General features: G+C 39.6%; 2 protein-coding genes across 2 annotated transcripts in view; both read right to left on the reverse strand.

The window, feature by feature from the left end:
• Positions 1-26,607, reverse strand: part of MGAM (maltase-glucoamylase) — a 203,059-nt gene that overhangs the window by 53,827 nt on the left and 122,625 nt on the right. The window lies entirely within an intron of this gene.
• The window catches only part of MGAM2 (maltase-glucoamylase 2 (putative)), a 55,647-nt gene that overhangs the window by 27,817 nt on the left and 1,223 nt on the right, over positions 1-26,607 (reverse strand). The window contains exons 2-14 of the mRNA XM_084785812.1: positions 21,338-21,443; positions 18,062-18,138; positions 13,768-13,891; positions 13,547-13,656; positions 13,094-13,248; positions 12,127-12,298; positions 10,974-11,073; positions 9,951-10,063; positions 7,832-7,957; positions 5,580-5,711; positions 5,386-5,484; positions 2,715-2,828; positions 1,586-1,670 (exon numbers count right to left, since the gene is read on the reverse strand). Coding sequence (XP_084641938.1) covers positions 1,586-1,670; positions 2,715-2,828; positions 5,386-5,484; positions 5,580-5,711; positions 7,832-7,957; positions 9,951-10,063; positions 10,974-11,073; positions 12,127-12,298; positions 13,094-13,248; positions 13,547-13,656; positions 13,768-13,891; positions 18,062-18,138; positions 21,338-21,443 — 1,513 coding nt within the window. The remainder of the gene's footprint in view (positions 1-1,585; positions 1,671-2,714; positions 2,829-5,385; positions 5,485-5,579; positions 5,712-7,831; positions 7,958-9,950; positions 10,064-10,973; positions 11,074-12,126; positions 12,299-13,093; positions 13,249-13,546; positions 13,657-13,767; positions 13,892-18,061; positions 18,139-21,337; positions 21,444-26,607) is intronic.

The following is a 26,607-nucleotide window of genomic DNA, read 5'->3' on the forward strand; positions in this document are numbered from 1 at the left end:
GAAGGAGGAAATTAAGGTTAAAATTTACCCACCAGCCATGTAGGAAAATATTTGGAGTAGGAGATTTAACTGGGTGATGGATAAGCTGGAAGGAAAGTTACATTTCTTGCAGTTTGTTAGATTCACAACTATGTTAATTGTGAACAGAACACTAAAAGTTTCCTTTGGCCAAGAAACTTATTCCCCCTAAGAAGCTGGTACCAAAGGCTTTTTCATGGGAGAACCAAACAGTGCAAGAAATAAGATCTTTGATCCTCAGCCTGGATTCCAGCCACCCACACCTGAGGACAGTATGGCTTGAGTTAAGGACATTTTTATAGAGTTAATTCACTGAGACCACGGGGTTTCCTTCTCCCAATACCACAGTCTTTGCTATCAGTAATGGTTGCTCTTCACTGTCAACTTGACTAGATTTAGATCAGATCCAGCTGCACTCAGGGCACTATGGCTACTGGTTTGCCTAGGTTTGAAATACAGTATTTAGGAGACACCATGGTTTGTCTGTGAGGATGCTGAACTGAGGAATGCAGACCTGAAAGTAGGTTGTACCATCCCATTGCCCTGGAGTTTGATGAGTACCTGTGCTCATCTCTCTCTGCCTACAGAGAGGGCTACAATGTGAAGAGCTGTCACAATGCACACTATATTCTTCTTAATCTGTGAGCCAGAATAAACTCTTCATTCCTGAAACTGGCTTTGCCAGGAATTTTGTCATAGAAATAAAAAAGTTAGCTAACATACTACCTCATTCCCATGCAAACACACCCATTTTTTTTCAAGAGCAGGAAAACCATTCTTGACTTGAAATAGGACAATAAATAAGATATTGAAAGAACTTAATCTCTATCACTAACCAGAAAAGAGAGAGGGAAAAAGGAAGAAAGGAAGGAAAATTACAGATTTGCTTTGATTTAATAAGGTCTTATTATCAAGTATTGTAAAATTCTCATAAGGTTTAAAACAAAAAGGCAAGATATATTAATGGCAATCTCTATTAAATTTGGAACCATTTGGTGCTTTAAACTATGGCTAGTAAGAAAAGATGAAAGACGGGAGGCTGAGGAAGGGAGGGATGAAGGGATAGAGGAAAAAAGGAGGGAGAGAGAATCTCTTGTTTGTACCCTACAGTGTTTACAATTTCTTGCACAAACCAAAACACAGTCTCCTAAGAGTTTTAAATGCAGTGAGCTGGATTTAAAAAAAGAAGGAGGAGGACGAGGAGGAGGAGAAGGAGAAAGAGGAGGAGGAGGAGTAGAAGAAGAAGAAGAAGAAGAAGAAGAAGAAGAAGAAGAAGAAGAAGAAGAAGAAGAAGAAGAAGAAGAAGAAGAAGAAGAAGAAGAAACTCTTGTGTGTAAGGGCCATTGAGTGAGAAGCAAAGTGGGACACTGGTTAGTGCTTTAACATGTGTTGCCCTTTGGAGTAAAAGGCAATCAGATGCCAAGGGACTCCAATAGAAAGAGTTACTCAGACGTCTGGGGATTTGTTGGATTGGGAAGCTAACTGTTCCTGGCAAGGCTGAGTGGAACAGAAGTGATTTAAGTGACTTAAGTCACTTCCTGCATCGCAGGCCGAGAGGAGAGCTTACTGGGTGTGAACGGAGGGAAGTTCAAGCCATTTGAGTCACACTTGTGGTTGGGGTCTTGGGGAAGTATAGCCAGTTCATCCATTTCCTTCAGAGACAAAACACACAAGATGTAAAATGTACTCATAGTAAATATGCTGAACAGATAGTGCTTATAACCAGAAGCCAAGATATCAGGGTCTTTTCTTAGCTGTCGTCAAGATTTTAAACAATCTCTGCAGTTTTCTTTGGTCTCTTTCATTTTTATAAAAATAAGTAACTTGGAATAAATTGTATCAAACTTATATTATAGTTCCAAACGACATTAAACATGTTTTATCTCTTATACATTTATTCAGTCTCCTAAGTAAAGTAAATAATTCAAAAGCTGGCCTTTGCCTCATAAACTGTGAAGATTTTATTGCTGAAGTTGCTGCTTCAGTGTATTCTAAAAACTAAGGACAGGGAATATTTGTTCTCTTTTCATTTTTTTCTGTCTTATATTCCACAAGGTAAAAGTAAAAGAACATAACTGAAGTCTAATACAATTTTCAAAAACAAATCAAGAATAAAATAAAGCCTACTCTTGCAAACAAATATATCTGAAATTTCCAAAGAAACCTCTCCAAATTTCTATAATAAAAAAAATCACAAAACTTCATTAGGTTTTTTGTTTGTTTGCTTGTGAGGCAGGGTTTCTCTGTATAGCCCTGGCTGTCTTGGACTCACTTTGTAGACAAAGCTGTCATTGAACTCACAGAGATCTGCCTGCCTCTGGCTCTCAGAGTGCTGGGATTACAGGTGTTTGCCGCTCTGCCTGGCTCCCTTGTATTACATCTGTATAAACTAATAAGTATAACATTATCACTTTTAATAAAGCTATATTTTAAGCTGAAATTGGGTTAGTAAAGAAAAGGTGGAATTCCTTGAAAACAACAAAAGGCTTTATGAAAATGAAGCTATCAGTTGGTAGCAAAGGTAAAATAAGAAAATGATGTTTAAGAGCCTAATTTCCAGAACATACTTGGCATGGGGTAAAAGAATCATATATGCTAGTATGTCAATCAAAGTATTATGGAGAAGGGTCAACATCCACATGAAATTTTGGCATGTCCATTCTCAATGGGTATTTGAGTTTGGAATGATGACTTACAATCCACACACCATCAAATTCCAACTGGCTGTGAAATTCACTGAGCTGCTGGGTCCACCACAGAACTGAGGCTGGATTGGTAAAGTCAGGAAAGACCGACTGTCCTGGATAACCCTGCAGAACAAAGAGCAAGGCAAAGGCATAATGTGTGGTGGTTCAGTTGGTCACTCATTATTCAATGCTATTTCTTTTTACCACAAACCTCGTATTGCTTATTATTTAGAGTCATATTTGTCATTCTGCCAGCAAAATCAAAACAATCAGAAAAATATATGCAAAGATCCAAAGGAAGAGAAAAGGAAGAAAGGCCAACTGGCTAAATAAAAATAAAAATATACCATGCATCTCTTTCTATTTAAAAATGTAAACTCTTCATATGTAAGGCCAGGTAGGAGATGTGAGGCAGAATCTTCTGTATGTGACTAACCAGTTGCACCCATGAAATCCAGACAGTGTTGTTCCCTAAATAATACTTGAACAATGCCAACACTTTGGCATACGAATGTGGATAGGAGAAATTTACAAGGCCCCACTACTAGAAGAAGATTTATACAATCAATGGTTGTTGAGAAAGGAAGAATCTTCCCCAATGATGACCGCCCCCTCACAGGTTATCCAATCCCAAACATTCAGCCCTAAACACATATGCATAAGAGAAACACTAAATCAGATAATCATCTGAATGCCTATGTAACAATAATAAGAGGTAGAGGTCGTGAACTGAAGAAGGAGTGAGGAAGGACATGGAAGGTGTTGGAGGTTGGGGAAGAAGGTTAGGAGTAGTGTTAGTCATAAAAATTCTCAAAAGTAAATTTTTTAAATTAAAATTCTGGGAAGTCTAAGTGTTAAGTATTTTAAAGAATATCTGAGTATGTTTAATATGTTAATTTATGATCATATAAACCTGTCTTGAGTCCATTATAAATAATATGTTAATTTTGGCATATAAATAATATTTTGTAAATACGTGAAAAATTACTCTTACTCCTACTAAAAGTTTTTAATGGTATCTATCTTTTCTTCATCTCTCAGACAGTAGCTCTATCTTCCACAAATTCCCAAAAGGTATATACATAGCCAAAGTATTAAAAATTCTGGCTTACTGGAATATAAAATGCAGTACAATAGTCTTGCTATATTAGTCTTTCTAATAAATTTCTAGATTGGGGATTTGAGGTCTTATAATTACACAATTTAATGATTATATTTATTAAGTGCATAGAATTCTCTTACAAACTGTGTTCCTTGACGTCATCATACATGTAAACAAAGCAGGCTAATCGCTTCTGAACCCTCTCCTCCCCACCTCCTTCCCGCCCCTATGAATCACATCTCTTCCTTACACTTGTATATTCATGTATATTTGTTTTGTTTTGAGATCCAATGGCTTTAATGAAAGTCATTATAAAATGCAAACAACATTTAATACAGAAGATACAAGTTTAAAATTCCTTTTTAAAGTACATTGGGCTTTTGATTCTGTTTTAATTGGTGGGTACCAAGTAATAACTGGAGGTAATTTTTACATTCCCGGGAATAAGGTGTTCTGCAACAGAATCTCCAACAGCAGCATCCTAAGTGGAGAGGAGGCCAAGCTAACTCCATCCTAACACAGTGCATCTGCAACAACCTCCAACCTGCCTTCACCACTATTACCTCTTCCAATGTCTTTGAACAAATGATTCTTCTCAATTGAAGCATTCATCTAATTTATTAAAAAAATCTTAATTTATTAAAAAATTCCATTATAGCTTGTCTAAACACCCCACTTTACTAAAATGACTCATCCAGTGGGGATAATTTTTAGATAACCATAACTTTTATTTGACCAAGACCTCTGGTTTTATACATGAAAATGAGTCTATCTGGTGGTTAGACTCATATCCTTAAAATAAACAGTGAAAACAGAGGCTTGATTTGGAGAAAGAACTTTGCATAGCTTCACAGAAGTTCAAAGCAACAAAAAGGAAAAGTAATTAAAGGGAGCAATGTCAGTGAGGAAAACTAACTGAGCTTAGTGATGTACGGGCCACTTAAAACCCCTAGAAGATAGTTGCGCACATAAATAGCCCAGGAACTGTAAATACTACACATTGACATGAATTTCAGAGATTAAGTATCACTTTTGCAAATTTCACACAGTTCAGTCACATGGCTTTACCTTATTTATAACCAGAACAGAAGGTTGACCATATGATTTATTTGAAAGTACACAGTCTTCCGAGTACTGCTGTTCTGCTAATCAGTTTATCCAATGCCTAAAGCTGATGCTGTGGAGGCAAGCCTGGGCTTTAGCTATGAGTCTTGTTTAAATTAAGAAATCTATTAATTGGTCTAGGTTCCACATCCATCATCAGCATCTTCTTACAGTAATGAAGTTGAATTTAATGTCTCAGGGAAGAGAAATTGAGAGGCAGCTAGTCTTAAAGTAATTTTCTACCAACAGCATATTCCTTCCCTGTTATCTGAAACAGTAGTGAGTCTGGGGATAGCTTTTCATACCCCTTATAGTTTTAACAACTTTATTATCATATGTATTAGCTTAAAATAGAATAAAACTACTAAAGCCATAAAAAGTAGCACTATTATGACTTGCCTTTCACCTATTTTCACATAAAAAGTACAACATTTGCCCAAACTGTTACTTATCCTGAATTTCTTGAGAAATTACCTCCCCAACAGCAAAGCCACTGGAGCTCATGATCCACACTCCAGTCCTGCTTCCATTCTTGTAGGCCTCATAGCTCTGGTTCTTAAGGATGCCAGGGTTCTGAAGAATAAGCATGACGTAAATATTTTTCTACTAAGTGTCTTTTGCAACTTAAAAGCAAAAATAAGGCACCAAGACAAAGTGCTTGAACATACCAGAATAATTACATATTTCTGCCCGTTTTTATGCAGGTCCTTAGCAAAATCTGAGAGCTGGGGGTAAGCCCGTTCATCAATAGTGAAATCTCTCCCTCCATCCATGTAGTCTATGTCCGAGTATTGCACATCCTGAAAGATAGTTCTGGGCAGTTAGAACCTAGGAGATATCACCCTGCTGACTGGAAAGTTTTCAACTCTGGCTCTTAACCTGTTATTAAAAGAGAGCTACATGGGTTCATAGTCCTGGGATTTTCCAAGCTTGTCTGGCTCCTAGAAATGAATAAGCTCTTTTTAAAAGGTGCATCTACACTCAGACTGTATCTCTGTGTCCCCATGCTGATAAAAGGATGTCAGGTGGTACCCCAAGGATCTGAGGATAGCAAGTATTATCTTGTTTATCATTGTAATTTTAAGACGTGGATGCTGAACATATGGCAGGTCCTCTCTAAATGTGTATTTGAATGAACAGATGAGGGAACTTATAACCACAAACACGTTGAATCCCAAATAGCAAATCAAAATATATATTCATAAGAGGAGAAAGGGGTCTTTTGCGCTATTAAACTTCTAGAGGAATGATTAATAGTATTGATTTACAGAGTATGAATATTTAAATAACCAAATTCTCATATGTGCATTGTTTGCTTGCATATCAATGTGTGACGTCAAGATGCTATTCTTTTTATTATTATTAATTATTCACTTTACATCCCTGTCATAGCCCCCTCCCTCCTCTCCTCCAAGTCCCACCCTTTCCCCCTGTAAAAGAGGGAGCCCAGAGAGAAATGAGGGAGGGTTGATATCAGAACAACTGGGGAGAACAGGGCCAGGAGGACAGAGGGCTTGCAGAGAGAAGCCTTGGGCAGATGCTTCTCTGTGGCAAACTGGAGACCTATGGCAAGATGCTATGCTTGATGAGCCTAGAATATTAAGATCCTAAACGTTATCTCCAAGGCATTTGAATGGGGAGGTAAAGGCTGACTGGGAGCTTTGGTATAGGCACTTGGCTCTGGATATTCTTTGTTTTCCATCTTTCCATATGAAAGTCTCTCATATGTTCCTCCTATGGCTTGAGGCTTGTTGCCTAATGTGGTATCATCTGCTCTGATCCCAAGAGGTTAAATAGGCCCTGGATGCCACACATAGTCACAGAGAGGGGAGCTCCCAATCAAGAAAGAAGATCTCATTTGTTCCTGGCTGGTAGCACCAACAGAAGCAGAGAAGGACAGGCTAGAAAGACTACTACAAGTAGAGTCACGAGATTTGTGCATACAAATTGGCCTTTCTGCTTAGCAGTGCAATCCTGGAAAAGTGAAACCATACATTTCCTCATGTATAAAATAGTGACAAATGAGAGACTGACATGACTGTGAATGCCTTTCTAGAATAATATAAGTACATAAAACACTGGTCTAATTCTTCCTGGGGTTAAGTGCTTTCAGACACTATGCATGGATAAAGTAAATGTAAATGCAACCATTTTACCCTAAATACCAAACAACACGATGGGGATACTTCTCCTGGGGAAAATTTGATTGCTCTATCTGCCATCTTGAATTCTCTGAGATCAAGCCAGTGATTCCCACCCATATGGTCTCTGCCAAATATATACGTCTGTACAAGTTCCAAAGCATGAAGAGTTAGTCCTGAGGAAATTCTTTTGACAACTTCATTGACCATGTGAGGAGCTTATTAGACAGTAGACACTTGGAGCTATCTTTTGGTTTACGGGAGAACTTTGAACATCATAAATGCTTTGCAGCCATGGAACTCCACAGTTAATCTGAAATGAGTTTTGCAAGGTCACTGTAAAATCATCTTACTGCAAGTCATTATTATCACCTTTAGCTCTTGCTCACCACATCATGGTGTGTTGATTTCATTCCTAAAACTACTGCTAAGGTTGATGGTGTTTGTGCTCAGAGACAGGTGTTTCAATGCCATATATAAAGTACTTCTTACCCCAAACTCCCCAAGCTAAAGTAAAAGATTCTCACTTTTTCAAGATAGAGGTCGTAATATTAACACGCCCAACATTGTGGTGATATATGAAGAGATTTCAAGTCCTTTGGCTCAACGAACTATGTCCCTTGCATGGGCATATGAATTCACTATATTAATTTCTGGTGTTGTGTGTGCCTATATCAACTTATCATTGTATCTATTTTTCTTCTTAATTGGAGAGAAGGTAAAAAAGAAGAAGGAGATGAAATTGTATCTAAACTATAATAAGAAAAGCCTCAACTCACATATGGGATTTCAGCATCACGGTTTCGCTGTACAACCTGTCTCAATCCATCAATGCCACCATAATCCCTGCGGCTGAGCTGGAAGCCCAGGCTCCAATAGGAAGGCAAGAATGGTCGCCCAACAACCTTGGAAGAGAGGAAGAATAGCATCTGAGCTTTTATAACAAACACTAATGAACTTGGCAGCATCAAGCCCATCTGAATCATTTATTACTTTATTCCTTTTCATTTTCCTCTGGTCTAAAATCATCAGAAACAAAAGGAATCTCCTGTTGCAAAACCCCAAATCTCAAGTCTTTCATCACTTAAAATATCTAAATGAGTCTCAACATCAGCAGCAGGATTTTTATAATATATTGGGTGAATAATGTCATCCTATGGTAGCGGTTCTCAACAAGTGAGCAGCAGCACCTTTTAGGGGCACATAGCAGATATCCTGCATATCATATATTTACATTATGGTTCATAACAGTAGCAAAATTAGAGTTATGAAGTAGCAATGAAATAAATTTTTTTGGTTGGTGGTCACCACAACATGAGGGTCTATGTTTTAGAGTCATAGCATTAGTATGGTTGAAGACCACTGTCCTATGAGCAAAGGAATTGGTCTGGAGATGAAGCTGATTTGATAGAGGGTTTGTCTAGCAGTGAAGAGAGCTTGGATTGAATTCCTAACAGTAAGATTTAAAAAAATTGGAGGAAAGAGAAAAGCAGCCATTGTTCTGTCTGTCTGGAAGGCAAGGGTCTCAATTTCTTTTCTTGTTACTGTGATAAAATACTCCAATAAGGGCAACTTTGGGGAAAAGGGTTTGTCCTGGCTCAAGTTATGATCCATGATATCAGAGAAGTCAAAGCAGCAGAGCGTTGCAGATGCTCATCATATCTCATCCACAGGTGAAAGAGGCAGACGGTGGGAGTGGGAGGGGCAATGAATGCTTTCTAATACTTTTCTTCTTCTTCTCTCTCCATTTTATACACTGCCTAAGAATTACCCTCATCCACTGTCAAGGTAGTTCTCTGCTGGAGTGCCCACAGGCCCATCTTCTAGATAATTCTAGATTTTTGTCAACTTGGCCATTAACACCAACCCTACCAGTGTTTTATTTTGTTGTGGTTTATTAGTGGTGCTGAGAATAGAGGCCAGAATTTCATGAGTGACAAATAAGCACTCTACCACTGAGCCATAATTCCAGCCCTGAAAAGTGGTAATATCCATTTATTCAATAATCTCTCAATGTTTGCAGGGTAGTAAGGTTTCTCATAGACCGACACTGACAATGTAATGAGACAAAGTAAACAATATTCCTGTCTTCACAGAGCTAGAATGACATGAAGATGACCTGTGTAACTGCAGATGATGTGGTAAAAGAGGAAGAACTAATTAGCCAAGTTTATGATGGGTGAAGAAATATTCTTGAGGTATTCAATATTCACAAATACTTCAAGCCAACACTTCAAGAAGACCAGAACCTTGTCCCATATTATCCTAAGAATCCTTGTCCTCTAATTAGAGGCTTTCTCCTGTTCCTCTTAATCCCACATAAAATACTTCCTGTTATGGTGGACTAGGATTATGTTTTGTTCTACTATAGATTCACTGACATTGAGAGCTATCTTTAATAGCCTTCATACATGATCATGAAGTAGTCATGTCACCAATCTTGGTAGTTGCATCTTTGAAGGCCGGTTAGACTGAAAGTTGTCTAGTTGCCTCCTCTCCTCCATTTTGAATAAAATATAAGTAGGATTTATCTCATATAATTCCTCCTGGCTTATTTATTTATTTGCTGACTGACTGGATGAAGTTTGCTGATTTGTGTCCTCAGGTCTTAGAGATGATTGATTTAGCCAGAGGATCAACAGGAAATGGACTGTGGGCATGCCTAGCAAGCAGAACTAAACTTCCGTCTGTGCTTCTCAAGGCTTCTTGGGTGCTGCCTACAGTGCTACAGAAAACATCCAGTCAGTTCATTAGAGTGAAGAAAAAGTGATGAAATACTCATAAGATCCACATTTATATCCATCTTGTCTACTAATAACTTTAAATTTTGTCTTGTTAACTCAAACAAATATATGAGAAAATAGCCACAACTCCATGATAGGGAGGGCAGAGCCATACCTTCAGGTACTCCTGAACCACTTGCTCTGGTGTATTTCCCAGAAAGATGTAAAAGTCAAGAATGCCTCCGGTCGTGCGGTAAGTAATGGCCGGAGCAGGCTGAAGTGTGACCTCTGGAAGGGTTAGAATGAATGCTTAGAATCCTCTGAAAATGCTCATCTCCCTGAGACATGAAGAGCTGGGCTATCCCAAACTCTGCTTCATTTTCAAAGGAAAATGAATCACATACATTTGTTTCTGAACTTTATTTGAACACAACATTGATCAAAAATGGAATTTCATCTTGTTTCTTGTTGCTTATGACAAAAAAAGTAAATTTTATTGTTTACAGTCACATTAAAATAAATTTCTGTTATATGAGAGTGGTTTAACCCAAAGGAAAAAATTGGAAACTTATTAGATAAAGTTGACCACAGTTTGTACACACACACACACACACGCACGCACGCACGCACACACACACACACCAGTTATTTTTTAATAAATAATTCTTCTTAACACACAACTAATTAGAAGCTGCAGGAAAATGACTGCAGAGGGGTGCTATGAGGCACTGTAGAAACACAGCCTGCCACTTACAGGCAGATAGCATGAAGGCTGCTGGGGTCTACAGTTATCTTTGGAGTGTGTACATCAGTTGGCCTTATTATCCACACGTTTCATCATAGGAGGTTCCTGTCTTTAAGGCTGAACTGGACTTCTGAACAGGTTAAACTGCTGTCATGTTCTAGCTTCAGAGGAAACACTGTCCAAGCAACCTGTGACTGTTAAGTGAGGTCTCATGTTAAAAGTAATTCTGGCTGCCATCTCCTGGACGCCTGCTCTTTTCTGAAGAGAAAACAGAGGAGGGATCTGGGAGAGAGGAGAGATGGGAGGGCTAGAAGGAGTGGAGGTAGGGGAAGTAGTGCTTGGGATGTGTTGTGTAAGAGAAGAATCTATTTTTATGGAAAAAAAATTCTCAAAAATAAAAACATCATGCCTGTATCTATTCCTATCCAGAGAAGATAAAAAGATGCTACCTACCCATGGCGTTGCTGTTCATCAGAAAAACTCCAAAAGAAGCCCCACTGGTGTCTTCAAGGCACAGGAAGAATGTGTGTGCTCCATACAGATTAATCATACCCTGCCAACAAGGAAGGAAATGCAGAAGTAATGGGACTGTGTGTTTAAAATATTTATCCTGCAAGTTGTGGTGGAATACAGTTTTAATTCCAGCACTAAGGAGACAGAGGCAAGAGGTAGCTCCTTCGAGGACAGCCTATGCTACATAACGAGTTCCATGCCAGCTTGATCCACACAGAGCTCTGTCTCTAACAAATGAACAAATAGATATGATTCACGAAGATGAAAACAAAGCCATACAGATACGTGCTCAACATTCAATCAAGTGTATCAAAATGGTATTATCATAATCAATGGTAAAACACAATATATTCGATCTGCCAGGTGGAAAGGTACACTACATGAATGCAGCTCCAAATGTTATATGAAATGAAACAGCCAATACTGAGAGACGTGCTGATAAACACAGTATATCAATATGTAAAAATGCTATGTGCAATAGACAATACAAGAGAAGTTAAAGAGGAACATTATATCTACAGCCTCCCCACAAAATGACCCCTGATTGATAGTATTCTCTAATTACCTATTTATTAAACCCACCAGAAAACATGATTTTTATCAAAGCTTTTTTCTTCTTCATTTTGTGAGAGTTGTATGGAACCCAGAACCTCACTTACACTAAGCAACACAAACACTCTACTACTAACACCCTTAATCCTTTTTGTGGTTTGTATTTTGAGACAAGGTCATACTAGTTAGCCCAGGCTAGCCTTAAACTTCCTCTTGACCTTACACCAGGGCAGCCTTTAAGTTGCAATCCTCTTGCCTCATGAATAACCGTGGTTATGGGATTGCACCACGAGGCCTGGCTGTTTTCCAATATTTCTCTTATGTAGTCGTTAAATTATATCTTCCAAGAAAGTTGTTTTAAAGTTTCTATATTTCTAACTTGTGGATCTCTTAAACTCAAGAACAAGTATTCTTCCAAAACAAAGCCATGCCAATTGGGCAAAATAAGACAGAGCTGTATTTTGTCAGCTACTTTTAGAAGTCAAAGGCGAGTGTTCCTAGCTGTGAGCTACGGACAGGAGTGGGGTAGGCAGGACCTGACCTCTGTGGGAGTGGCATCCCTGGTGAAGATGGGCCAGGTGTTCCAGCTCATGTTGTGTCGGTATTGCTGATGCACGTGTTCCCCCAGCCCATACACATTGGAGCTGGGCAGTCGGAAAGACAGCTGCAGGTACTGCTGGGCAAATTGGAGGGGCCCAATCCCCGTGTCCAACCTAGACAAACAGGGGAGAGAATAAGTCACAGAAGCACTCAGGCTCTGCAGAAAGCCGTGTCTGCCTCTCCACGTGCAATCAGAGGTGAGTGACCTCAGAGTTTAGCACCAAGTTTTAGGCTGCCTCTAGAGGTGTTGCCATGGTATCCTCAACTCTTTGAGTCTAGGGGAGAATCATAGGATGGGACTCCATCATCAGGGTTGTTGTATGACAGGAAGAGGAATAGAAGCACAACTTTTCTCCTCCAGCCACTACTGTGGACACTGAGGACTGTTAGCACTGGCCCTGCTGGGAAATTAGTGAGGTATAGTGCCTTATAACACACAGGTGCCTGGAGAGTTGCTAGTACCGGGATTCAAATGCAGGTTTTACAGACATTAATATTCATATTTTATACCGTGCAGTCTGTACTGTAAGCTCAAATTGGTGTTAGGTGCTTGTTGGCAACATTCAGAGGTAATGATACTTTGAAATGGTAAACAGTAAAATTTGTCTTTGAGTATGAATAATAACTCAAAATGACAAACTTTCCTAATCCATAATATATGAGAGCTATAAGCATGTATGTATACTTACTAAGAATATATTTATGAAATTTGGCAAGTGGGTGTATCGTAGTTTCATGCTCTGCTCTACAGTCATAACAGATTGCCATTTTTTAATGAGGCGTGATAAGTTATCTTATATTTTTCTGAAGTTCAAGCCCATTTCCGACTCTAGTTCATCTTGCTGTGCACCCAGAGCGTGTCATGATGAGTTGCACTGGGACTCACTATTCAAAGATGGAGAACTCACAAGACTCTGTTGTTGCTCTTCCGCAGTACCCTAATGCTGAACGGCTTATTGATGACCTCTATGTGGTAGCCCAAAATGGACGCATCTGCAGTCTCATTCATGAGGTTGATGTTTTCATGAGGGACTTCATAGCGTACCTCATTGAGGTCTGTGATCTGCAAGAAGAAAACCAGAAAATACGTCGGGGTAAGATGGCTTTCTTGGAGATCTGGAGGAAATGCTGCTTTTGAATCAGTGGCCCATGGGAATGCTTCCAAATCTTGGCCCTGTAGATTTTGATTTCTGAGCTGAAATCATCCAATCATGTGTGTCCTGTCAAGTAAAGATGCCTGCCCATCTCCTCCAGAGGTGCCCACAGAAAGGAATGGACATGCACTTTGCTTATTGCAGAGAGGAAGAGGGCAGGGCGCCGCTATCTCCAGAGTTCTATCCAGTGGTAATCTCCTCACCCACCTTAAAATGAAAACGATTGGATGTCTGGTATTCAGCTGTGAAGAGGGCATCAGTGATATCATCTCCAAAAAGAGATGGGGTTGGCAGTGCTTTCAACTGAGCAGTCAACCCTAAGGTGAGGAAATGAAAACAGGAGACAGCTTTAGCTTTCATTTCACAGAGATCTTGGCTGGTTTGCAAACAGTGCCCCCCGCCCAGGACCACATTAGGGCAGTGCTCACCTGTGCCTGTATCATTAAGGACCTTGGTGACTTCGTAACCCCAGTTCCTGGGGAAGAAACATGCAGGGGCTTTGGGATCTGCCACTGGCTTCCAGCAGCACTTATGCTGCCATCGGCAGACATCCTATAACAATAGAACAGAGCTGCCGCCATTACATAGTGTCTCTTGCCTACTAATTTACAGCCTGTGTTACTCCAAGGAAGATTTGACAAACATCATAACTAATCTCTCTCATGTATCCATCCCCAATTCACTCATGCAGTTTATCTAGCCATCCAACACACATTCTGTATTTACCAGATAAGAAAGTGGTAACAAAGACCAGTAATACTTAGTTTTTAATATCACTAAAACCAACTGTTTAGTTGAAAATCAAGGCAGCTAAAATGGTAATAATGTCATGGTGACTTGAGTGTTCCAATAGAATGTTCTGAGAGCAAGGAAAGCATACACACCAGCCATTTATTTCTCCTAGGATGGTAGTTTAGGTGGAATGAGAAGGCACTGTGGGTGGGTGAAAGGTAAATCTGCTCTTAGGACACCAGGGAGACTTAGCCAGGTAAGCACCAGATACTCTGGTGTGAGTGATATTCTGGGCAGAGAAAACAATGGTACAAGGGGTCCCGCTCAAACTAAGGCACCAGCCAAGGACAATACAGGCGGTAAACTTTAAACCCCTACCCAGATCTAGCCAATGGACAGGACATTCTCCACAGTTGAGTGGAGAGTGGGGACTGACTTTCACACATACTCTGGTGCCTCATATTTGACCACGTCCCCTGGATGGGGAGACCTGGTGGCACTCAGAAGAAAGGTAGCAGGCTACCAAGAAGAGACTTGATACCCTATGATCATATATAGGGGGAGGAAATCCCCCTCAGTCACAGTCATAGGGGAGGGGAGTAAGGGGAAAATGGGAGGGAGGGAAGAATGGGAGGATACAAGGGATAGGATAACCATTGAGATGTAACAAGAACAAATTAATAAAAAAATTTTTTGAAAAAGAAAACAATGGTGCATGTCAGACAGAAAAAAAATCACAAATTTACTGTGCCAACAGCATTGTGGAAGAGCAATGGGCGTGACAAGATGAAGAGAAGGAAGCACATTAAGCTGTAACCTTGAATTTCAGGAGGAAATTTGCAAGTAGAAGAAAAATATGAATGGGACTTCCCCATTTTGTTCCATCCACACCTAGAATGCCTGACTCTTATTAAAAGAATGTGTCTGGCATAGGTTCTGCCATAAAGATTTAGATGATGTAATACCATTGCTTATTTTCATATACTTTTGACAAGGGTTTTTAGATACCAATAATTGGTTTATAATTGCTCTGAAAAGACAGAATGACTTTTATGACTAAAACATAAGTATCTGTGAAGAAAAATCCTAAAATTATAACCATACAGTTTTTTAAAATTATGTATTTATCTCCACACATAAAAGACATCCCCTGCCTTGTTCTTTCTGCATAACAGAAACTAGCACATTATAAGAGGAAGACTTTGAGTATCCCTGCTGCTTCTGAGGAAGACATCAAGACTCTCAGCCACTTTTGAAACTGAGGCCTCCAAAGGCCCAAAGGTCAGTTTCACTGCTGTAAATTATGTCAAAGTCTACAGGCCTCTAAAGAGAGCAATCAATATTCAGATAAACATATTCTCTGTGTGTGCAACCTGCCCTAAGAGTTTCTTTCTATCCTAAATACCAAAGGTCAAAGCCTGGGACAATTAATTGCCAACACTGCAAATCCTACATGCCTTTCATGCATTGCGTTCCCAATTGCCTCTCGTGTTTTCCTGCTCCGTTCTTACTACCCTAGTACAGTTGTCCTAAACTCATGTCTGAAGTATTGATGTTGATTCCCAACAAATCTCCTAGCCTTGCTCACCTATAATATCGTACACACCTACAGTGCGTCCCTAAGTTATCCCCCAAATAGATTTTGTGTCAGTCAGATAAAAAAGAATTTTAAGAATAGACAGATAATCAGGAAAGCACCTAGCTCCATGTAATCCAAGCATTATGGCAACAAACTCTCCGATACTTTAAGTCTATTAACAATGCGTACAACTTGTTCCAAAATCAGGAAATTCTATTTTTATATTTATTATTTTGCCACACTTTATGCTTAGATTTAAAAATAGACTTTACATAGTTTGGGGTTTTAAAAAATCCATTATGGTTGAATTTTGGCTTTTAGACAAATGATCTCAAAATTTACTGAGATTTCAGACAGAAAAAAAGATTTTCTTTGTGTGTGGATGAGATAAGAAGCAAATGAAATATATGTATTTTAAAATCTTAAAATTATCATTATTTAGTAGGAACATTATCATATCACAAAACTCCAAAAGGATCTACATATAATAATAAGAAATTAAGTAAATTTATTGTTGCAAAATCAATATTCAAAAATCAACTTCAAATCGATACTATACTAGTAATAGTTTAATAGAAACTTTCTATTTGCAAGTGTTTAAATGGAATAAAACATTAAATATCGTTTTAACTTACAGCAGTGCATATAACACATTACCAAAGATAAGAAAGAGTTTGAGGATTTACAGGACCTATTCCAGGGGTGTTGTAACTACAGCAGAACGAAAGGACAAACCAGCCACTTCAAAATCAGATACCAGAAGCAAATCCGCACTTATAAACTCTTATCAGTCAATGAAGGCACCACAACAGTTCAGAAACAAGAAAAGCCATTCTTCCCATCTGACAGCGGCTTCATGGGCAGAAGAAGCTCCTGCAGATTCAGGGCGGGGCCCAATCTGACCACAGGAGCAAGAGTTAACAATTTACAGTGTTTTAGCAAAAGCTTCAGGCCCAAGGTGCAGATCAGACCTGACGGAGGGCAACTCCCCAGGGCATGCTGGGCATTCTATAACTCACACAGGGCGCAGAGAAAGCTGCTGGCCTGGAGTTGGAAACAGATGGGACGCAGGGTAATGCCTACATGATCACGAGGAGCTCCACGTCCTTCAGAGAAGGCTACAGACTCAGACAGGAGGCCTGAGCCAACCAGGACGATTCCTCTGACTATCAAAAGAAAACTCTGCCCCAAAATACCATTTCTACAGAAGGAAACGGTGCTTCTGTCCGACTACAACGTGATCCTTCCCTGTACTGTAAATTCCTCCACTGAAAGAAGAATGGAGACTCAAATTGAAGAACAAAAGAACTTTTCATAAAATTCGTGCAAAAATAGGGTTTCTGACCATCATCGCTTTATGGGAATACTTCCAGAAGAACTATAAAAGTGGAATGGAACACAAGAATGGATGATAAATAAATATTAAAACAAGGCAGAATCATCATTTAGTTGTTCATGATTTAACTATAAATAATATCTCAAAGTAATAACTTGCTAAAAGTTGAAGAATGTTTATATAAAAATTACATAATAAATAATCATAATTTAAATTGAAAGTAATGCATATGAAACAATCATTAGTGAGAAAAATCACTATAATCAAATAAGCATCAGTTAGAAAATACAATGAATTGTGTTTGTAATAAAAACTAAAGCTATGGAATTCCTAGGAAGAATTTCACATACAGTAGACCTTCCCAATAAAACGGATATTAAGAGTAACCAAAAAAAAATGTATGATTTAAAACAGAAGCTTTCTATCTCTTTATAGTAGGAAGATATACTAAGATATCAACTCCTGAAACCTAAAATTTTATACAGTACTAATTCTTACTTAAATATAACAATATAGGATAGAGAATGTTGAATACAGGGTACAGAAATGAAATCTAAATGCACACCATTATTAAGACATAAGTCACATGTGACACAGTAAGACTGGGTCAAATATTTGATATTCCCTTGGACATCACTCAGGAGAGAAATCTCTTCTTTCGTGCATGTCCATTGGGACCTCATTTGCTAGTTACTCAACTTTAGCAGGCTCTTGTTACAAGAAGCAATATAAGTACAAGTGACTTAGTCATCCACATTTGCCTGATGGCCCTTTTCTAGAGGAACAGTAAGCTAGCCCACAAGCATTTACCTCTCCAAGGTCAACTTACACCTAGAAGTAGCTCTGGCATTGCTAACTTCCTCCTACTTTGGCCTTTGGAACTTGTCTACACCCACATCCCATTTTCTAGTCTGTTTCCTGTACATCCCTAGTGCAGCTGTTTATCTTATGTATGAACAAGACAAGAAATTACAGAACCATAAGGCACCCCCACCACTTCTCCATTCCCAACTAACCGTACTCTTTTATTTGATATAAAACCCCATAGGCTATCAGAAGGGATCCCATGGCTAACCTCTGTCACCACCTGGCCCGGTGCGCAGTCTATTCTTTCTGATTCAGGGATGTCTGGGCACTGAGGAATAAATGAATCTGTAAAGAAAATAAAGGCCAAAGTTGTTATTTGTTGTGTAATCAGAGCTACAGACTCTAGGCCCACTCTCCAATCAAGTCACTGGTAGCTACTACCAATATTTATACATGATCCTTGCTACATCTTCAAATGTTAAATTACTTGTTCTTTTTATAATATATAGTTAGTTGACTTTTAAAACATATAACCCTAATAACATACATTCAACCCCATAAAACATGCGGTTCTGTGCGTGCTACCTTGCTTTTATGTCAATTTGACATAGGCTAGAGTCATTTTGGAAGAGGGGACCTCAATCGAGAAAGTACTCCAATAAAAATTGCCCTGTGATTAAGTTCATAGTACATTTTCTAATTACTGGTTGATATGGGAGGGCCCAGGCTATTGTGGATGGTGCCATCCCTAGGCTGCTAGTCCTGGGTACTATAAAAAGGAAGACTTGGTAAGCCATGAAGAAGAAGGCAGTAACCAACACTCCTCCATGGCCACTGTACAGCTCTTGCCTCCAGGTTCCTACCCTGATTGAGTTCCTGCTCTGACTCTCTACAGTGATAGAATGTTCTATTTAGAAGGTTATGATTAAATAGACCCCACTCTCCCCCAAGTTTCTTTTGATCATGATCTTTATTGCAGCAGTAAAAACTGACCATAACACTATGGTTTTCACTATTTTACAAAGTTAGAAAAACATTAACTACCAACAATTCTAGAATACTTTCGCCAAACCCAAAAGGAATCATATAATTATTATTGATTTCTTTCTACTCACCATTTCTTCTGGTCTTAAGAAAATATGCATCTATTTTTGTCTCTGTGTATTTGTCTATTTTGGGCATTTCATATAAACAAAATCTGTTCCATTTGCCTGCTTTTGGGATCATTTTCTTCCTACTAGGTCACCTCATCCACACTTAGTTATGAGAGGGGGTTGCCTAATATTATTGCAACTTGATATGCTATATTTTGTTGATACCCCTGGGTGACCTGCCATTTTCAAAAGGGAAATGGAAGACTAGATCTTCAAGAAAGGGGAGGTAGGAGGAAGGGACTGGGAAGAGAGAAGGGAGGGGAAACTGTATAACTGCATTTAGGATGTAATACATGAAAGAACGAGAGATAGACAGATGATAGATAGATAGATAGATAGATAGATAGATAGATAGGCGGGCAGACAGACAGACAGATAAATTCATAGCACAAAATGTGTCTGACATGGACTTTCAATGCCCTTCCTTGTATTCCATTTTGCAAAGAACACATTTGATGAACATTTGTGCTGATTCCACCATGTGACTGTTACACATAATTCTATCCTGCAGCAGTTTCTGTGTGAATGTGTGTCTTCATTTTTTTTTTTTGGCTACAATTCTGAAAGTGGAATTTCTGGGCCATTCTTTAATATTTTCTACAAGCTGCAGACTTAGATGCATCATTTTTATTTTCCTCTTGGGACTATATGAAGATTCCAGTTTCTCTGTAAACTAAAGACTGCTAGCTACCTATTTTACTATAGCCATCTCAGTAAAGAATTAGCTCATTGATAGCTTGTTTTATCCAAATATTTAATGTTGCTAAATATGCTTTGTAGTCTTAAGGTCATTTGTAGATCTTTTATGGAGAAGGGTCTAATTACATTCTTTGTTCACTGAAAAATTTTGTTTCTGAATCACATTTTTTACATTGCTATTATTCTTTGAGAATTTCATATAACATATTGAGATCATTTCATCTCTCAAATTTCTCCCATACCTACCATTTCCACTCTCTGTTCCCTATCCACCCAACTTTGTGGGGTTTTTGTCCCCTCCCACGAAGTTCATTTTTGCTGTCCAACTACTCTTGGACCAGGACCTGCCCTAGAGTGTGGTCAGCCTATCAAAGGTACCACATTAAAGAAAACTGGCTTTCCCTTCCCCAGCATCTACCCAATACCAATATCTCTTCAGCTAGTGGGGGTATTTTATGCCCACTTTCCCAGTCCATGCTGGGATTTTTATCTAGCTTGAGTTTCTATGAGTCTTGTGCATGCTGTCACAGTCACTCTGAGTTCATTTGTGCAACCTCCATGTTGTGTCCTGAACAGATTATGTCTTTGTACTTATCTTCCACCTCTGGTTCTTCCTACCTCCTCTTCCTCAAAGTTCTCTGAGACTTGGTGAGAGGAGTGTGATATGTCCATCCCACTTAGGACTGAGCACCTCTTAACCTTGTATTCTAGGTACGCTGACCAGGCCAAGGTCTCTGTGTTAAGTACCATCTACCAAAGGAAGAAGCTTCTCAGATGAAGGCTGAGTCATGCACTGATCTATGGGTATAGCAATTAGCCATTAGGAGTCATGTTAATAACTATGCCCACTTAGAAGGATAACAGTATTAGATGAGTTGCAATATTTTTATGTATCCTAGATGTTAAGTAGTACAATATATGTCATTTGGAAATCTTAGTGCATTTCTTGTGGCCCCTGCTTTTCTCTACTTTATAATATCACTAAAAGGTCAACAAATTTCAATTTTATTAAATATTAAATGTTCCTTAAGTCTAATCTGGCTATTTTGCCCTTTGATTTATGTGCTTGAGTTTCAGTTAATAAACTGTTGTTAAGCTGAGATCATGAACAATGTTCCTATCTATGTCTTTTTGTTAAAGGCATAGCTCTTGATTTATTTTCAATTAATTTCCATATATATGGCCAGGCAGAAACACAGCATCATTTTTCTTTTGCCTGTGTATATCAAGTTGTACTAGCCATTTGATTTTTTTGTTTATTTGTTTATTCTTGGGTTATTTGTCTGTTTTCAACAGATCCTCACTCTGTAGTTCAAGCTGACCCAGAACTCATTATGACATGGAACTAACATGGTCTTGAATTCATGTTGCCATGACTGCTCCTTCTCATGGAGAGCTCTATTACTTATGATCCTATACTGTAGAGTGGGCATCTAGTGAGTCTAATTTTTCATTCTATTGAAATGCAACAGATGGAGCTCAGTATAGCCTGAATATCATTTACATCCAGAGTTTAGTTGCCAAAAAAAAAAATCATTTATCTTGTAGGATGACTTAAATTAATCATGGGGACATATTTTAAATAGCTTGATGTACTGGGGTGATGATGAATGAATAAGATGGTTTATCTGGCATCCAGAGGGGACTCCTTTTTCCCATCCTCCATGCTCAGCACCCACCATCACCCTTACCTGAAGGGTTCTCCAGCACAAGAAGGAACAAAAGGATATCTACTGCTACCACAATCACGTTGAAAATGATCAAGAGGATTTCCAGTGTGCTCAGGTTTCTTGCCATCTAGACAGAAACAGAAAGCCAGATGAGAGTAGATGACAAAGCACCCTCAGCCAGGGAGAGCAGCCATTGTGATTGGATAGTCAGCATGGGAGCCTGGAGACGTGGCTTTGTCAGGAAAGTGCTTGGCTCAAAACACAAGGTCCTAAGTTTGGAGTCCCAGTTGGGCATGCTAGGAAGACAGAGACAGAAAGATCCCGAGGCCTGCTGACTACCCAGACTATCCAAAGCCTTGAGCGCTGGGTTTGATAGAGAACCTGTTTTAAAAATTAAAGTAGAAAGTGATAGAGAAAGGCACCCCGTGTTGGTTTATTGCCTCTACATACACATGTCCACACACGTATGTACACCTGCACCCATATATGCACACACTACATAGACACACACATAATCATATACAAGTCAACTTGTCGACCAAACAGACTTGATTGCCAGCTTTTCTCTTTAAAAAAAAGAAGAAATGCCTCTATAAACATATCTCTCTTCAATGTTCATAAGAGAAATTCATCTGAAGTTCTCCTTTTATCTTTCTTTGTTGGGTCTTCATGAAGTTTAGGTATCAAGGTGACTGTGGCCTCTTAGAAGGAGTTTGGTAATGTTCCATCCATTTCTATTTTGTGGAGTAGCTTGAGGAGTATCGGTATTAGCTCTTCTTTGAAGGTCTGATAGAATTCTGCACTGAAACCATCTGTCCCTGAGTTGTTGTTGTTGTTGTTGTTGTTGTTGTTGTTGTTGTTGTTGTTGTGAGACTATTAAACACTTCTATTTCTGTAGCTGAAATAGGACTATTTAATTTGTTTATCTGCTCTTGATTCAACTTTGGCAAGTGGAATTGATCAAGAAAGTTGTCCATTTCCCTTAGATTTTCAAATTTTGTGGCATACAAGCCTTTGAAGTAGGATCTTATGATTTTTTGTATTTCTTCAATGTCTGTTGTTATGTCTCTCTTTTCATTTCTGATTTTGTTGATTTGGGGGGAAAAACATATGTCTCCCTGTGCATATGTGGAGGCCAAAGACAAATTGTAGACATCACTTATCTCCTTTCACCATGTGGGTTACAGGATGGAACTTGAGTTTTGGCTGCAAATGCCAGTGCCTGCTAAGCCACCCCACCAATAAAACATAAAATCGTGGAAAGAAAATGTTCAAACATACTCAAGATGGCAGGATAGGATATACTGAGATGGTATATTGTTACCTTGATCTTCACACTCAACCTCTGAAGAAGAAAAAACATACAACTAGAGAAGCAGGTATCAATAAAGAATGATTCCAAGTCTCCTTCCAACTCCCGTGGTGTGGTGATGAGTTTTACAACTGTTTAGTACCATTGAACCTGTAAGACTCTGATAAATAAACAAACAAACAAACAAATTTGATCCTGATTCCAACAGAATGCTTCTGTTCCTAGCACACAAACACACGTACATTTGGTGGCTCTCCGCGTGCCTGAGGACCACGCTTCAGCCTCAGTGTTAAAACATTTGCAGTATTGGAGAATGTGAACTGGCAATCAAGGGACATGAGTTATTTTTCTGATTTTCTAAGAGAAGACGGCTCACCTCACTGGGTCTGTGTCTCTTCCTCTACAAAATACAGATCAGACTGTGGATTATGTCTCACATTTTTGGCCTAATTATGGCAAGTCCTACATCACTATGCACTTTATGGTTCCAGGGTACCCTGCAACTCCAGCCATGGTTACTGTCCACCACACCCACACCTGAGCTCCATCACAGAACGTATCAGCATCTTGAATGGTTGGCTCCACCTTGGAAGTCCTAAGGAATACTCATCTATTGTTCGTAAGTATGGGCTCTTCTTTTATACTATTTTTGAAATTAAGATATAATTATACAATTTACCCCTTCCTCTGTGTTTGTGTTTGTGTGTGTGTGTGTGTGTGTGTGTGTGTGTGTGTGTGGTACCTATGTATATGAGTGTGTGCAGTACCCACCCCATGTGCACACATGTTGAGGTAGGTATTGGGTGTCTCCCTCAATCTTTTGAGACAAGGTCTCTCACTGAAGCTGAGGCCACTGTTTTGGTTGGATGAACGGAGTAGTAAGCCCTGGAAATCAACATGTCTCCATGAGCGCACCCATCAGGGCTGAGGCTATAGACACACATATACATTCCATTTCAGCTTTGATGTTGGTGCCAGAGTTCAAAACCCAGACCTTCAATAATTGTGAAGCAAGCAATTTGATCACCAAGACATTTCCCCAGTCCCTGTGTCATTCTTTCTTTTTCTTATTGTCTTACTTAAATCTTGTTCTTTTGCTGTGGCTTGCTTTGTAGGCTTTGTAAATTGCTTTTCCATGTATGTTCTTTTAGTCATATGGTATTAATGCAATGATCTGTTCTGAACATCAAGTTCAGATACAGCCCCTGCTCATATAATAAATAAACACACCTACATATAGAATAGGTCTCTAGGACAAAACCACTGTCATGTTTGCATTTTATAACCAGCAAAGGGCTCTGTGGAGACTTTTCCACTCTGAAGGATCTCAAACAGCACATCCATTGCCCTTATGGGCCTATGAGCTCCCCAAAGGCTTTTACAGAAGTCATCAATAACAGGAAAAACAGAAAAAGGCACAGTATATGACACCATGGCCCTAAGTGCATTGTGAAGGAAATGTTCCTTGAACCCCTGGAACCCTAGTGAGAATGCTGACATAGTATCTCTGCGGCCAGAAAAGTGTTCAGACCCAATAGTGTCTTGGTTGTGCCTAGGGATTGAGGAGTCCCCCAAAATGCTGTAAGGTAAGGATAGGGAAGAAACAGAGATTCTGAGAACAAGCCCGTGTACTTTATTTACGTGGACGAAATTCAACAATAGGGAAGTATCACTTTAAGAGTAAAGGAGGTAATGCAGACACAATTGAGAGCACTTGTCTCCTTTCCTTCAAAGGACTTTGGACAAGCCAGCATCTGGGGGCAGAAAGAGGGGCCTGTGCCTTTCCTCAAAGCCCACTCAGTGTAGCAGTATCAGTTTCAATGACCTTGTTACCGTGTGGGGAACCAATGTAAGCATACAATTTTCAAAGTCCACTGGCTCTCTCAGGAGAACATAGTTTCTAACCACCACAAAGGCATCTGGAAAAAAGCAGCAGCCAGGATCTGTGGTGCTCAAAGCAATAAGGGCACAGGTCAGTGCAGGACCAGCCACCAGCTCAGCCTCTGCATGTAGGGCTGGTACCCACAAAGAATGGCAGCAGTTCCCATCAACGAATGATGAGCACGAACCAGTCACAATGAGGAGAAAGGGGAAACCTACTCCATTGCTGGTGGGAAGGCAAACGTATACAACCTTTTTGGAAATCAATCTGGTGCTTTCTCAGGAAATTTGGAATAGTGCTACCTCAAGGCCCAGCAATACCACTCCTGGGCCTATACCTGAAAGATGCTCTACCACACAACAAGGACATTTGCTCAGCTATGTTGCTAACAGCCTTATTCATAACAGAATCTGGAAACAACCTAGATATCCCTCAACTGAAGAATGGATAAAGAAACTGTGGTACATTTACACAATGGAATACTACTCAGCTATTAAAAACAAGGAAATCTTGACATTTGCAGGCAAATGGATGGAACTAGAAAAGATCATCCTGAGTGATGTAACCCAGACCCAGAAAGTCATGCACGGTATATACACTCTTATAAGTGGATATTAGCCCAACATAGATGTCCTCTGAGAGACTCCACCCAGCACGGGATGGGGACAGATACTGGGACTAGAATCCGGACTCTGGAAGGAGCACTGAGAGTTGTATGGAAGAGTGGGAGGGATGGAAGGACCTGGAGGGGCCAGGAATTCCATAGAAAACCCATAAAGACAGGCAGATTTGGATGGGAGGGGCCTGCCCAAAGTGATGCACCAACCAAGGGCAATGCAAGCAGAGAACCTAGACCCACTGTTCAGATGTAGCCAATGGATAGTTCATTCTCCATGGAGGTGGGAGTAGGGTTACGGGCTGCCATTGAACTTCTGTCCAGGATTTGATCACTTCCTCTTTAGCAGGACGGCCTTGGGGGCATACAGAGGAAGGAGATCTAGGCTATTCTTATGAGACCTGATAGGCTGTGGCCAGACAGTCAGGGAGGAACCCACCACCATGTCAGAGGTCTAGGGGAGGGGACTAAGAGGCATTTCTAAGTGGCTAATCTAGAAAAGATTAAAACCTATTAATTTTTATCACATATAGAATTTTTCTGTCATACTAAAACCAAAGCCAAGCAAAAGCTGAGGGAAATAATTTGCAATTTGTATCACCACCAAAAGGCTGATCTACTTAATGAATGAAGAGCTCCAGTAGCTCATGTCAATGAGAAGCAGAAAAGTAGACAGGGCACACACACAGAGAGAAATTCAAATTGTCCTTAAATATCAGAACCTTTACTTGTTTATTCAAAGTAACTGAAAGTCAAAACTACACCAAAGTACTTTTCCTTCTCCAGCTTTGTTTTTTGAGACAGTGTCTTACTTTTCAGGCCAGGCTGGCCTTAAACTCAACATCACCCCTCATCAGCTTCTTAAATGCTAGTATTATAGACACATGCATTATTTCTGGTCAAAGTACCATATTTCAGGTTACAAGTATCCTTTTTAAAAAATTATTTATGTATTCACTTTACATCCAGATCATAGCCCCCCTCCCTCCTCTCCTCCCGGTCCCACCCTCCTTACCTTTCCCTCCCTCTTTCCCTTCCTGCTCCCCTACTCATCAGAAAAGGGGGGTACGTGCACACACACACCAACCCACCCCAGCACATCAAGCCACATCATGACTGAATGAATACTCTTCCGCTGTGTCCTGGCAAGGCAGCCCTGCCAGGGGAAAGTGATTTAAAAAAAAAAAAGCAGGCAACAGAGTTCTGCTAAATTATATTAAACAATACCAATTACTAAATACTAAAAGATGTGTTCTCCATTACGTAGTAATTATAGTGGGCTGGGGCTAAATTGAGCCATCACAGCACTCCATTCTCAAGCAGGTGGACAGGAGCGCAGATGCTCAGAAATCAGTAAATGCTAGGTTGGAATGCTGACTTTCTTACGATTCCAACCTGGAAAGTAGAGATGGCATCCACAGAGCAAGCTGGCTAGCAAGGCTAGCTATATAGGCAAACTCTGGATTTGACAGAAAGACATG

The sequence above is a fragment of the Acomys minous genome, assembly GCF_964271855.1.
Source record: "Acomys minous genome assembly, chromosome: 6".
In the NCBI taxonomy this organism is placed as follows: Eukaryota; Metazoa; Chordata; class Mammalia; order Rodentia; family Muridae; genus Acomys; species Acomys minous.